The following is a 12,287-nucleotide window of genomic DNA, read 5'->3' on the forward strand; positions in this document are numbered from 1 at the left end:
GAAGAGGACATCAGATCCCTGAACAGGTTGGGAACTGAACCTGGATCCTCTCCAGGGGCAGTTAGTGCTCTGAACCACTGACCCACCTCTCCAACCCCTGCTCTCTATTTTTGGAGGCGGGTCTCTCACTGACTTAGGACTCACTCATCAAGCTAGACCAGGTGACCAGTGAGCCCTAGGGGGCTTCATCTTCCACACCCAGCTCCCAACCCTGAGCTTACAGACATGAGCCACACCTATTGGCTATTGTGTGCTGGGGATCCCAACTCGGGCTCTCATGCTCTTGGGGAAGGCAGTTCACTGAGCCCTCTCTCACAGCTTCCTTCTGTTGAGCAGGGACTCAGTTGAGGTTGACTTGAACTCCTGATCCTCCCACCTCTCCCTAGGAGTGCAGCACTCAACGTTCCTGAGGTAGACCTCGTGGGAGAGGGTTCCTGTACTTGCTCCTGAGTTGTCAGGTGACAGGCTAGGGCCTGGGCCCTTCCCGGTTCCTCCTGGCAATCTCTATGCCATCAGGTAAATGCAGAACCCATCTGTAAGGGAAAGGAGCCTGCTCAGCCCTGGGACCAGGGCTTCTGGGCAGACACTTCAACAGGCACCAAGGCTCAGTGCTAAGGCTGCTGGACCCCTAATGGAGCCCACAGGGCCAGGTTGTCAGTGGATGCCTTGCGGTGGCACCTGTGGTGGCTAAACTCCAAGGCAGATGAAGATACCAGCCTGAAGACCAAATATCTTATCTTCTCCCCAGCAGGTGAGGTGAGGCCAGCTCAGGGTCCTTTCTGCTGACTGCCACTGGAACGTGTGTCCTCCGGAGTCTAGCAGGAGGCGCATAGCCCAACAGACCCTGCCCCCACTGACAGCCCTAACTGGCCCTCCTCCGTCCTGTCCAGCTGGACCCCACCTGGTCAGGAGCTTCTCACTGTCTCTGCTAAGTGACAGACCCGCGTCATTCAACAGGTAAGCAGGGGCCAGCATAGGCTTGGCTGAGGGTCCTGCCAGTGAGGGTTGTGCACAGTGGCAGCCCTGAGAAGCCTCAGTTTGAATCTCAACATCCATCATGATAGCTTCCTGATGGGCCTGTACCTGGTTCCTGCATGCTGACTGAGACTACCTGCGGATTCTTGTAGTCTCAGGACTCTTGTAGTCTGAGGACTGAGGGACAGGCCAGAGTGAGGTGGGATGCTGGGACTCCTTCCTCAAAGTCCTGGTCCCACACTCCTATCAGAGTGGCTGTAGTGAGTAGATATCAGGCAAAGAGAAGATAGACAGACTTTATTGGCAGACAAGGAAGTGAGGATAACATGTGCACAGTTGGGGTCACCGGGGCATCATCAGGCACTGGGTGAGGATAACATGTGCACAGTTGGGGTCACCAGGGCATCATCAGGCACTGGGTGCATACTGCAGAGCAAGGCGATCAAAATCGTTCTCCTGCAGCGGGAGATGAGAGGCCGTGCATGAGACAACACAGCCTGCTGCCATCAGGGCATCCCCATCCCTAGGAGCAAGCGCGCTGCTCACCTTGGCGTGGTACTCCTTGATGAAGGGATGGGTCCTGTGTGCGTCCTTCAGCTGCGACAGGTATCGGTTAGTCACCTGAGGAGGATGGAGTGGGATGGGTTAGCCAGATAGAGGGATCCAAAAGTCACTCTACCCTGCCGAGAAGGGACCCCAACCCAGAGCCAGGCAGCTCATCGTACAGCTGCTGGGCTAGCCTCAGGTGTGGAACAACTCCCCAGGATGGGGTGGGACACACTGGGGGAAGGGCTGATGAAGCATTGTGAGCTAACCTAGAGCACTCTAGAGCAGTGGTTCTCAGCCCTCCTAATGCTGCAATTCAGCTGTTATGAATAATGGAAGTATCTGAGGCCACTGTGAAAGGGTTGTTTGGCCACCAAGGGGTCGCAACCCACAGGTTCTAGGATCTAGACCTAGACAGCTGCAGCCCAGCCCTGACCGTCCAGCACTGAGCACAGCTGTGTAGCCTCAGCTGGGATGGCAAATAGATGCAGATGGCTCAGGGCTCAGCAGGCCCTAAGCAGAAAGCTGCCCCCACTGGACAGTGCCTCCCTGGTCTCTACCTGTCCTGCGGCTGTCCCCATACTACAGCTTACCTCGGGGGGCTTGCCTAGGTGCTGGGACAGAACAATGAGGTTGATGAGGGTCTCGGGATGGCCACTGTCCTGTAAACAGATGGGGGACAGACAGCTAGAAAACCCAAGCCCTGAACCCATAGACCAACATCTGTCTGGGGCCAGAAGGCAAAAAGCCCAAGCCACTGTAGGGAAGGTGGGGTGGGGCCAAGCTGTCCCAGAGTTCTTCCCCATGCCCTCCAGCTCAGCTTAGCCTGAGTCTGCCCTCTCAGTTTTGGGGGCACCAAGTTCACCTGCGCTCCACGGAGCTGCTGGTTAATTGTGATGCCCCCTCCTGTTCTCCACCTGGGCAGGGGTGGGAGGCCAGCTCAGGGGAAGGCATAGGGGTATGCAGACGAGAGCCAACCAGCTGCCAAGTTCCACAACAGTGCACCTGTACCTAAAAATCCCCAAAGCCAGCCAGGCGTGGTGGTGTACACCTTTAATCCCAGCACTTGGGAGGCAGAGGCAGGCGGGTCTCTGTGAGTTCGAGGCCAGCCTGGTCTACAGAGCTAGTTCCAGGACAGGCTCCAAAGCCACAGAGAAACCCTGTCTTGAAAAACCAAAAGAGAGAGCAGGCTTCCCCTATGGGGTTCAACTCCACACACAATCTTCTTGGTTGTGGTTTCTGAGCCTGTGGAACAGAGTCTCAAACTGGCCATCCTCCTGTTGTAGTGCTGTGGTGACAGACCTTACATACTTAGTCGTTCCTTATCACATTTCAGAGCCTGAGGTGAGGGCTGTGCCCCTGAGCAACACCCATGCGCTACTGAGGACAGCTCAGGTATCCACAGCTCAAAGCCCCCGGCCTAAAGTCTACTGGTGAGGTCTCTTTTGTTTTGTTTTGTTTTCCAAGACAGGGTTTCTCTGTGTAGCCCTGGCTGTCCTGGAACTCACTCCATAGACCAGGCTGTTCTCAAACTCAGAGATCTGTCTGCCTCTGCCTCCAAGTGCTGGGATTAAAGGCGTGCACCATCATCGCCCGGCAATGCCTCCTTAATTTCAAGTAAAGCCCATCCCCCAAGCACCTGGACACTAAGGAACAAGGATTGCCAGGGTTTGAAAAGCTCCCAAGTGAGCTTGGTGACGCATCACCCTGGAGACCCCACAGCAGGCATCAGAGGGGTCAGTGGGGCCACCAAGGCTTCAGTCTTGTGACCAGTATGACTGAGGTTTTCACTTATTGGGGTACAGTAGATGACAGGTGGCTTGGACGCCCCACCTACCTTGTCGAGAGCCTCCTGCAGCACACCCTCGGCAGTCTCCCAGCGGCCCTGTGCTGAGTGACAGGCTGCCTGACCGTTGAGCAGCAGCAGCGTGGGTGAGCACTTGTCAGCCAGCTCCTGGAAGATGTAGTAGGCTTCTTGCAGCTTCTCCCCACCCTGTGGGGACACTTGTGTCACTGCGGTCATCCGCTTTCCTCTGCAAGCTCCACGACACAGCTCAAGGTGAGGAGCTGTGGGGACCCTCCCTGCAGAGGACACTGTACAGAGGGTATGAGACATGCATGGGGCATCTTCAGATGCCATACTGCCCGGCTCTAACCACTGCTGGATGCTGTGGAAAAGGTTTCCAGGGATCGGTGTCTGCCCTGTGACTATCTGGATGCTGTGGAAAAGGTTTTCAGGGATCGGTGTCTGCCCTGTGACTATCTGCCCAGAGTTGTCCCATTGTTCATTACGTAGTTCAACACTAGCAGAAAGGCGGGGGAGGAGGCTATGAAAATAAAACTGAGCCAGCTGTGCGGACAGAGCCTCAGGAGGCTGAAATTAGGTGACTTGAACCCAAGGGTTCAAGGGTAACCTAGGACACAGGGACAGTGGGTCTCAAAACAGCGAGGGCTGTCAGTGCTGGTCTGTCACCCCAGCTACCCTGAGGCCTGTCACAGGAGGACACACTTCAAGCCTTGGGCTGCAGAGAAACTCAGCAGGTAAAGGCTGCTGGCAGACATAAAGACCAGCTCTATCTCCCCGTATACACGCGCCCCCCCCCTTCCATGTGAACAAAGCTCTGTACCACGAGCACCCTTGTGAAATGTTAATTTTTGGTTTTTTTCTCTTCTTTTTTTCTTCTTCAAGACAGAGTTTCTCTGTGTAGTCCTAGCTATCCTGAACTCTCTGTAGACCAGGCTGGCCTTCAAAATTAATGTTGAAAAAGGTCAGAGAGCTGAAGATAGGTGAGCAGCCACCAGCACTTTCTACTTTTTTTGTTTGGTTTTTCAAGCCAGGGTTTCTCTGTGTAGCCCTGGCTGTTCTGGAACTCGCTCAAATCAGGTTCACCTCAAACTCAAGAAATCTGCCTGCCGAGTGTTCAGACAAATCCATCTTTTAAAGGGGCAGGGAGATGACCATGCATGGGGAGGGCACACTAGGGTGATGGAGCAGGGAGATCAGGGGTTCAAAACCAACCTCAACCACACGGCCAATTTGATGCCAGCCTGGGATATGTGAGACTTGCGTTTAAAACACAGCAAAACAGTGAGTTCGAGACCAGCCTGGTCTACAGAGCTAGTTCCAGGACAGGCTCCAAAGCCACAGAGAAACCCTGTCTCGAAAAACCAAAAAAAAAAAAACAAAAAAAAAAAACACAGCAAAACAACAGGCACACACCTTTAATCCCAGCACTTGGGAGGGAGGCAGAGGCAGGTGGATCTCTGTGAGATCAAGGCCAGTCTGGTCTACAAAGTGAGTTCCAGGACACCCAGAGCTAAACATTGAAACCCAGTCTCAAAAAACCCAAAACAAACCAAAAAACAACAATAACAAAAAACAAAAACAAACAAACAAAAAACCCACAGCAGAACACAAAATCCCTCAAAGCTAGATTTAAATAAATGAAACACAGCTTGGGCATAGCACAGTGGTACAACACCCTGCCAAGCATGAGTAAGGCCGTGAATGTCATGCCAGTCCCAGAAAAAAAAAAACAACAAAAAAAAACAAAACAAAACCCAAGCTGAAAATAAATAAGTAACTTCCAGAAAGCCATGCGACGACGAAAGAGCTCAAGAAAGGAGGGCAAGTCCAGGAACTGGAATGGTGCAGTTGCCAGGAGGCAAGGCAGTGCGGGCCGAGAATGCCCAGCCTGGAGCACTTCCTCCAGGCTCTGCCACTCGGCTGCGGGTGCGGCATGAAGAGAGACAGACACCTGTGGGGCTTACCACAGCCAGGTTGACCCAGGCAGTGGCTAGCTGGGTGAGGGTGGCATCCTCATCTTGGTCCTGCATCCTCTTCAGCTCCTTCCTAGGGCACAGGAGACAGACAAGGTGCGGAGTGTCCTGAGGACAGACCCTGCACACTCTCCTGCCAGTCCTGTCTCCCTGACATGGACTAGACATGGCCGGCCCACCTGCTGCCCCACAAGGTGAGGAACCCAGAGAGATGGCCTGTGTTGAGAGCTCAGCTGTGTGGCACTAGAGCAAGTTCCAGGCTTCCCACAAGCTCTCGAGCTGCTACTCCACCTCAGCATCAACCCACCTATGCGGAGCCCCCCACCCCCACCCCAGCTTCACAGAGGGAAACGGGCAGAGCACCCATATCCCTATCCCCAGCCTTGTCCCTTCCCAGGGAGTCACTTGTGTGGAGCAGAGATAAGGAGAAGCCTCAGGGAAACTGAGGCTGTGGCTCACCGGGCTAGGTCCAGCCTGTCCAGCTTGAGGAGGATCTGAACTGTCATGGCCATGCTAAGGACAAAGCAGAGACAGAACGGTCAGCAGGTGCCTGGGCTTGCCAAGACAAACACCCCCACTTTGCCAGTTAGCTCACAGGGGCCTGGGGTCTCCCTGGGGCTCTGCAGGGCCAGACTTTTGGGGAGAAAGCCTGCTGACTGCACTTCCAGGGAAAGCAGACAGGTCCAGACATGCCCCTGCCTCTGCACAGGGCGACTGCACTCAGCATTGCTAATAGCCCTAGAGCACCGTCACCTGCTCCTCACCAGCCTCCCTCTCGGCTCCTGGGGAGACAGGAGCAGATCTCAGGCCCAGCGGCAGTCAACTGCACCTGTGTTCTATTTACTTTCCCTCCCACTCCAAGATGGAAGCTAGTTCTTTTTCAGACTCCAATTTGAGATTAGTTGGGCATGACCTTGAACTCAGATTCTCCTTCCTCTACCCAAAAGTGCTGGCACGACAGGCTCCCACACAGTGGGCAAACCAACTCCCACAAGTGTCCACTGGTCTACAGCACACATGCACTGTGGTACAGGAAACCTGTGCCCAAATGAAATACATAGACAAAAAGCCTCAACCCGTCTCCCTTAGCTTTCCAGGAGCTGGCATTTTAGATATGTGCCTGTTTGTACCTTTTTCTTGCTTTGTTTACATTTTTAATAATTTTAAATTTATTCTTGGACAATTCATGCATGTATATAACATATTTTGATTACATTCCCGTCTTACCCTCCCTCTGGGATCCTTCAGCTCAGCCCCCTCTTTTCTCTATATCTTATTTTTATGTGTGCACGTAAGTACCCAAGCACACGTGTGGACATCAGAGAACAAACTGTTGGAGCTGCGGCTGGACTGGGCCCCTGTGGGACCGTGTCTCAGAAAAGCCGGAGGGGAGCAGGCTGCAGGCCACTCACCACTCGAGGCTGTCGCCCTGGTGCAGGGCGCGCAGGGCTGCATCTGGATTCTGATGGTGGAAGTAGACAGAGGCAGCCATGAGCAGGAAGGTGGTATTGGTCACGTCCACACTCCTGCTCATCTCACGGTCCAGCTCCACCACAATGGCATCCCTGCAAGATGCTGGTGCTCAGGGAGGTGAAGGCACTGTGAGGGATCCCTTTCTTCAGGAGTGCAGGGGAGCTGTCAGCCCAGGGTGCATGCCAACAAACAGCAGAGTGGCCTGGTCCATCTCTACTGCCCATCTGATGCCTTGAGTCCTGCATTCTTGTGCAAATGGCAAACAAGCTGAGGTGGGAGGGGCACTCCAGGCCTGCTGGGGTGGGAGGGGCACTCCAGGCCTGCTGGGGTTGTGTGTAATAGCTGAGAAACTGGATCAGAAGTTATCCACCTCTGAGGGGTGGGAATTTCAAAGACCTCTGTGCCAGGGTCTTGTGTTGAGCACAGGCAAGCCTGGGTACGGGTGAAGCAGGCAGGACAGACTCTACCTGGGGTGTGCCAGCCCAGCTGCTATGAAGGGACAGTGTTCTTGGTTACCCTCCTAGGCTGGGTCTGAGACTCTGGGAGAGGGCCTGGTGACCTATTCCCAGAGCCCCCACACCCTTTTCTGTGCTAGGAGTGGAAGCCAAGGCCATGTGCAGGCTAAGCACACTCGACGTACAGCCAGGCCCCCAGGCCTGCAAAGTGCTGGGCAGCAGAACTATCCCCACCTCCACCGACAGGTGAGGGAAATGGAGGAAGAGGAGACACCTCACCCTCCCTCTGCAGGTGTAGCAGATCCTGGCCTTGGCTATCTGGTGCCAGACACCTGCCCCTACAATGCCTCACCTCCGGTTCTCAGTGGCAAGGTAGTCAGCAAACATGCGCACAGCCTGGAGCTCTGGGGCCGAGGAGGGCTTGATCTCGTCCAGGACCACGCCATACTTCCTCTACGGTCATGGGTACACATCAGTCCTTCTGCCTACCGCCAGCATTACCAACACACTGCCCACGCCAGCAGTGTCACGATGACCAGGTGTCCCTCACCTGTCACACCATGCCCCACTGCTGTAGCTGAGAACACAATGTCAGCAGGGCGTCCCCTTCCCTCCTGACACCCATGGCTACTGCTGGAGCCAGTCTGTCCCTTGCTGAAGTCTTTCTCAGCCTTCCAAGTGCTAGAGATGTATGTGTTGGAGAGTCACACGCGGCTTTTCCCAGACACACATAGAGGAGTGTGGAACAGGATGAGGCTGGCAGCACAGATTATGTGCTGAAGCAGGGGGATTTCAAGTGCCACTCTTCAACACCTACACCCTGCCCAATTTGTATTTTTGAGCAGGGCCTTGACGTGTAGCCAAGGCTACCCTAAAACCTGAACTTCTGCCTCTGAAGTGCTGGGGTGATAGGCCTGTGCCACCTGACACAGCTTGGGGTCGCTTTTTGAATGTGAAAATACACCTCACTGGTAGGCAATGAAGCCAGGCATAGTGGCAGGGGGAGGTGGTGGGAACAGGAGCAAGATCATCCTGAGCTACACAGTGAGTTCAAGGCCAGCCTGGGCTATACGAGATGGCCGCCAAGCCTGATGACCTAAGTTCAATTCTCAGGACCTACACAATGAAGGAGAGGATGGGGTGCAGCAAGTTGTCCCCCGCCCACTCGCACACACCCTTTCCCTGCAGACGAGTCCTGAGGCCCCTGGTGGGGCTGCTCACAGCTTCCCTGCAGACTGCATTGTGCCCCTGCCCAGGCCGGGCCCACGCTCACCTGTGCGATATATGCTCTGTACAGGAAGATATCCCTCTCCACTTCTCTCTCGGGACTGGACAGCTGTGGGGACATGGGCAAAGTGAGATGGAGAGGCTGCAGGACAGCTTCAGGGAGTACCAAGTCTAACTAGTTCTAAGCCTCCGCTGGAATCCAGGAGACCCAGAACCCCACGGGCACCTCCACTCCATAGAGGGCACACAGTATGAAAACCTGCTATCTCAACCGAATGACCGAGAGGCTGCACCGCTATGGCCACGCCAGCCGCTGAGTGCCCCAGCCCATCTGGGTGCCTACAAACCCAGCTCACAGCTCAGCTGGACTTTGACTTTATCATCTCAGGAGCTTTTCTGGGTCCAGGCAAACCGGGCTGGCTTCAAACTCACGATGTATCTAAGAACAACCTTAAACCGCTGGACCTTCCTGCTTCTGCAGCCTGCGTGCTGGGATGGCTACATAAGTGACTTTTGAAGGGCACTATCAATAATGGTGAGCCTGAGGTCCCCGACTCATCCTTGGGGAGACAGCAATGCTGGCTCCTGGTGTCTTTTTTTTTTTTTTGGTTTTTCAAGGCAGGGTTTCTCTGTAGCTTTGGTGCCTGTCCTGGAACTAGCTCTTGTAGACCAGGCTGGCCTCGAACTCCCAGAGATCCGCCTGCCTCTGCCTCCTGAGTGCTGGGATTAAAGGCGAGCACCACCACCGCCCAGCATTCTGGTGTCTTTGAGGTGGGGAACCCGAGGTCACAATCCAGCCGCTGCCGTCCATGCACCTTCACTACCTGCAGGGCCAAGTCCCCAGTCCCTACAGCAGGAAGTGTGCGGACAGGATGGACCTCAAGACCTGGCCTGTGATCCCAGCATCCAGGAGGCTGAGGCAGACCGGTTTCCATTCGCTCAAGGTCAGCCTGGACTCTAAACATAGGAGCCTTTGCTGGGAAGAGAGTTCTGGCCTTCCCAGAATCCCTCAAAGCCTGTAGAGCAGGTGACTATAAAGGAGAGAGAAGGCTTTGGGAGGAGTGAGGCAACTGAGGGCTACTGGCTTATCTAAAGCTGAAGCCTGGATGTTCTGCAGCAAGGGAGTGGTTGAATGAGCCCCAGAGGTGTGGGCTGAGGAGCCATAAGATGGCAGAAATGTCAAGCGTGTGTAGGTCTTGGATTCTATCCCCAGCATTTTAAGACATGAAGGAAGAGAGAGAGGCGAGAGACTAGACCCATTCAAGTTTTTGGCACACAGACTAGGCCATTCCTGTGGGGAGCAGGTACATACATTTATTTTAGACAGACGATCATCCTGCCTCAGCCTCTGGAGTAGCCGGGACCACACAACCCGAGGAGTCCTGATCACCACAGTGCTCATCTGTGTAGCAGCTAGCGGCTCTCACAGAGCCTGAAGCTGATGCAGGGAGAGGCCTCCCTGCTAGGAAGGACCAGATATGTGATGGGCCACCTGCGGTCTAAAGGTTCTAGAAGGGCTGCTGCTGATGTCCTGGGAACTCAGCTGAAGGATACGGCTAAACTACAAGACACCCTGAGATTCCCCAGGTGGGAAGCTGTTGAGGGCCGGCAGCAGGTGCGGAAAGGGAAGAGGAGAGAGAGGTAACAGGGCCATAGTGAGTCCTGGGCAGGGATACCCACAGAGGAAGAAAGACAGGCACAGGAGAGCTGGGTGTCCTCCAAAATACCCAAAGAAAGAAAGGAAGAACGACGCTGTATTCAAAGGGTCATACAGATGGCTTGTTGGGCCACTGACCTGACACACTAAACATTTAGAGGCCTGAATTCAGAGTTCAGAAGTCCAGAATCAGGCACTAACCACACACATCCTTAGATCAGAGACAAAGTAGAAAGTGACAGGAGAGGGAACAAAGCTGTTCTAAGGATGAGAGGACCTACATCTGCTGTTCTGAGACGACGAAAAGCCAGGGACTAGAGAGAACCTTCTAGAAGCTTAAAAAGTCATCAGCCAATGCAAAACCACTGGAAATCCTTAGGAAGTGGAGAACCTGAACACGGCAGAGCCTACCAACTCTGGTAAGAATCCTGCTGCAAGCTCTCTGCTGGAGCCACACCCCCAGCCCCTTACAGCTCCGACCTGGAATGCCCAACTGTTTTCACACTCAGAAGAGCCACGCCTAAGAATACCACTTTCTGTAACTCGTGCTCCTGTCATTTTCTGACTGCCTGCTCTGCCTCTGTCACCAAGGCTAATGTACCTAGAAAGCTTGGCGCTCTATCAACTCCGTCTTCCACTGAGCCCAGGAGTGACTGGGTGACCTCATCAGCAGCCTAGCTGATGATGGACACAGTTCTCCTCTTTCAGAGCTGGGTGTGGCCACACGGGCCATTATCCCTGCATCTGGGAGGCTGAAGCAAAACTGTAATTGTTTTACAAATAAGATCCGGACTGGGACTCAGCTGGTAGAGCACTTGCCTCAGGGCTGCAGTTTCCATCCTCAGGACTGCATGGCTGGGCATAACTGCGATCCCAGCACACTGGAACATCAGGGTCACGGGGAGTCTGAGGACAGCCATGGGCTAAAGGAGACCTTGTCTTCCTTTTATAACTATACTTTTCTTTGAGGGGACAATTCAAAATAGGTTTCTCAATGTATCCCTGCTGTTCACTCACTACATAGACCAGGCTGGCCTCAAACTCAGAAATCAGCCTGCTTCTTCGTCCCAAATGTTGGGATTAAAGGTGTGTATAACCACACCTCGCCTATTATTGCTTAAGATAGGGTTGCCTAGAACTCCCCATATAGAGCAGGCTGGTCCTGCCTCTGCCTCCCAAGTAGTGGGATAGAAGATGAGCCTGGTTTAGACATTAAAATCCAGGCGGTGGGGCCGGAGAGATGGCTCTGTGGTTAAGAGCATTGCCTGCTCTTCCAAAGGTCCTGAGTTCAATTCCCGGCAACCACATGGTGGCTCACAACCGTCTGTAATGAGGTCTGGTGCCCTCTTCTGGCCTGCGGACATACACACAGACAGAATATTGTATACATAATAAATAAACATTTTTTTAAATAAATAAATAATAAAATCCAGGCGGTGGCGCACAACTTTAATCCCAGCACTCGGGAAGCAGAAGCAGGCGGATCTCTGTGAGTTCGAGGCTATCACGTCCACAGAGTTCGAGGACAGCCAGACCTAAACAAAAAGAAATCCTGTCTCGGAAAAAAGAAAACAAAAAACAAAGAAGAGGGAGGGGAAGAAGTAAGAGGTGAAAAGTGAGGCAGTGGCACAACCTGTCACCCTGACTTCAGATCAGCCCGGGCAATTAACAAACAGAATTTTGGGAACTGGGAGCATGGGCTGAGCCTATCACCCCAGCACCGGAGAGGTGGAGATAGAAGGGGCAGGACTTCAAGGTCAGCCTCCGCTACACAACAATGCCAGTTCAAAAGAAGCCTTTGCTGTCAGAAAAACCGCGTCCGCCCTGAGTCGCAGCGCGCGCCGGAAGCAACCCCGTCCGCCGCCCACCTTCACTCGCTGCGCCTCGTTGATGCACTGCTGGTAGCTGCCGATGTAGAAAGCGTTCTTCACGTCGAACAGCTCGTCTACATCTCCGGAGCCGCCAGAGGCCTCGCCGGGAGCCGGAGGAGCCATGTCGCCACCCCTGTACACAGTCCTCTTCCTGGGACACGTAGAACGGAAGCAAGGTCCCGCCGCCGGGAACTGTGGGAAACGTAGTTCTACCGAGCCAATCAGTAGTGCTGAAAATGAAGCCGCGTGATGCAAAGCCTCCTGGGAATTGTTGTTCAGGTATAGTCAGCAAGTAAGACGGTT

General features: G+C 53.9%; 1 protein-coding gene across 1 annotated transcript; it reads right to left on the reverse strand.

Moving 5' to 3' along the window:
- Positions 1-1,257: 1,257 nt before the first annotated feature.
- Positions 1,258-12,157, reverse strand: Cope (coat protein complex I subunit epsilon). The gene is made up of 10 exons (XM_075987246.1): positions 11,982-12,157; positions 8,503-8,565; positions 7,582-7,682; positions 6,714-6,866; positions 5,761-5,814; positions 5,293-5,374; positions 3,359-3,514; positions 2,115-2,183; positions 1,522-1,596; positions 1,258-1,431 (listed from the first exon to the last, which is right to left on the reverse strand). The coding sequence occupies exons 1-10, from the start codon at positions 12,105-12,107 to the stop codon at positions 1,384-1,386; spliced, it is 927 nt and encodes a 308-aa protein (XP_075843361.1). The 5' UTR covers positions 12,108-12,157; the 3' UTR covers positions 1,258-1,383.
- Positions 12,158-12,287: the final 130 nt, after the last annotated feature.

The sequence above is a fragment of the Microtus pennsylvanicus genome, chromosome 9, assembly GCF_037038515.1.
Source record: "Microtus pennsylvanicus isolate mMicPen1 chromosome 9, mMicPen1.hap1, whole genome shotgun sequence".
In the NCBI taxonomy this organism is placed as follows: Eukaryota; Metazoa; Chordata; class Mammalia; order Rodentia; family Cricetidae; genus Microtus; species Microtus pennsylvanicus.

Bases quoted from the DNA above. Each gene is read 5' to 3' on its own strand.
- Cope (XM_075987246.1), bottom strand. From the start codon at position 12,107: ATGGCTCCTCCGGCTCCCGGCGAGGCCTCTGGCGGCTCCGGAGATGTA. The intron at 5,375-5,760 runs GTGAGCCACAGC...CCTGTGCCCTAG, and splicing joins GACAGGCTGGACCTAGCCCG to GAAGGAGCTGAAGAGGATGC. The intron at 1,597-2,114 runs GTAAGCTGTAGT...CATCCTCCTCAG, and splicing joins ACCTAGGCAAGCCCCCCGAG to GTGACTAACCGATACCTGTC.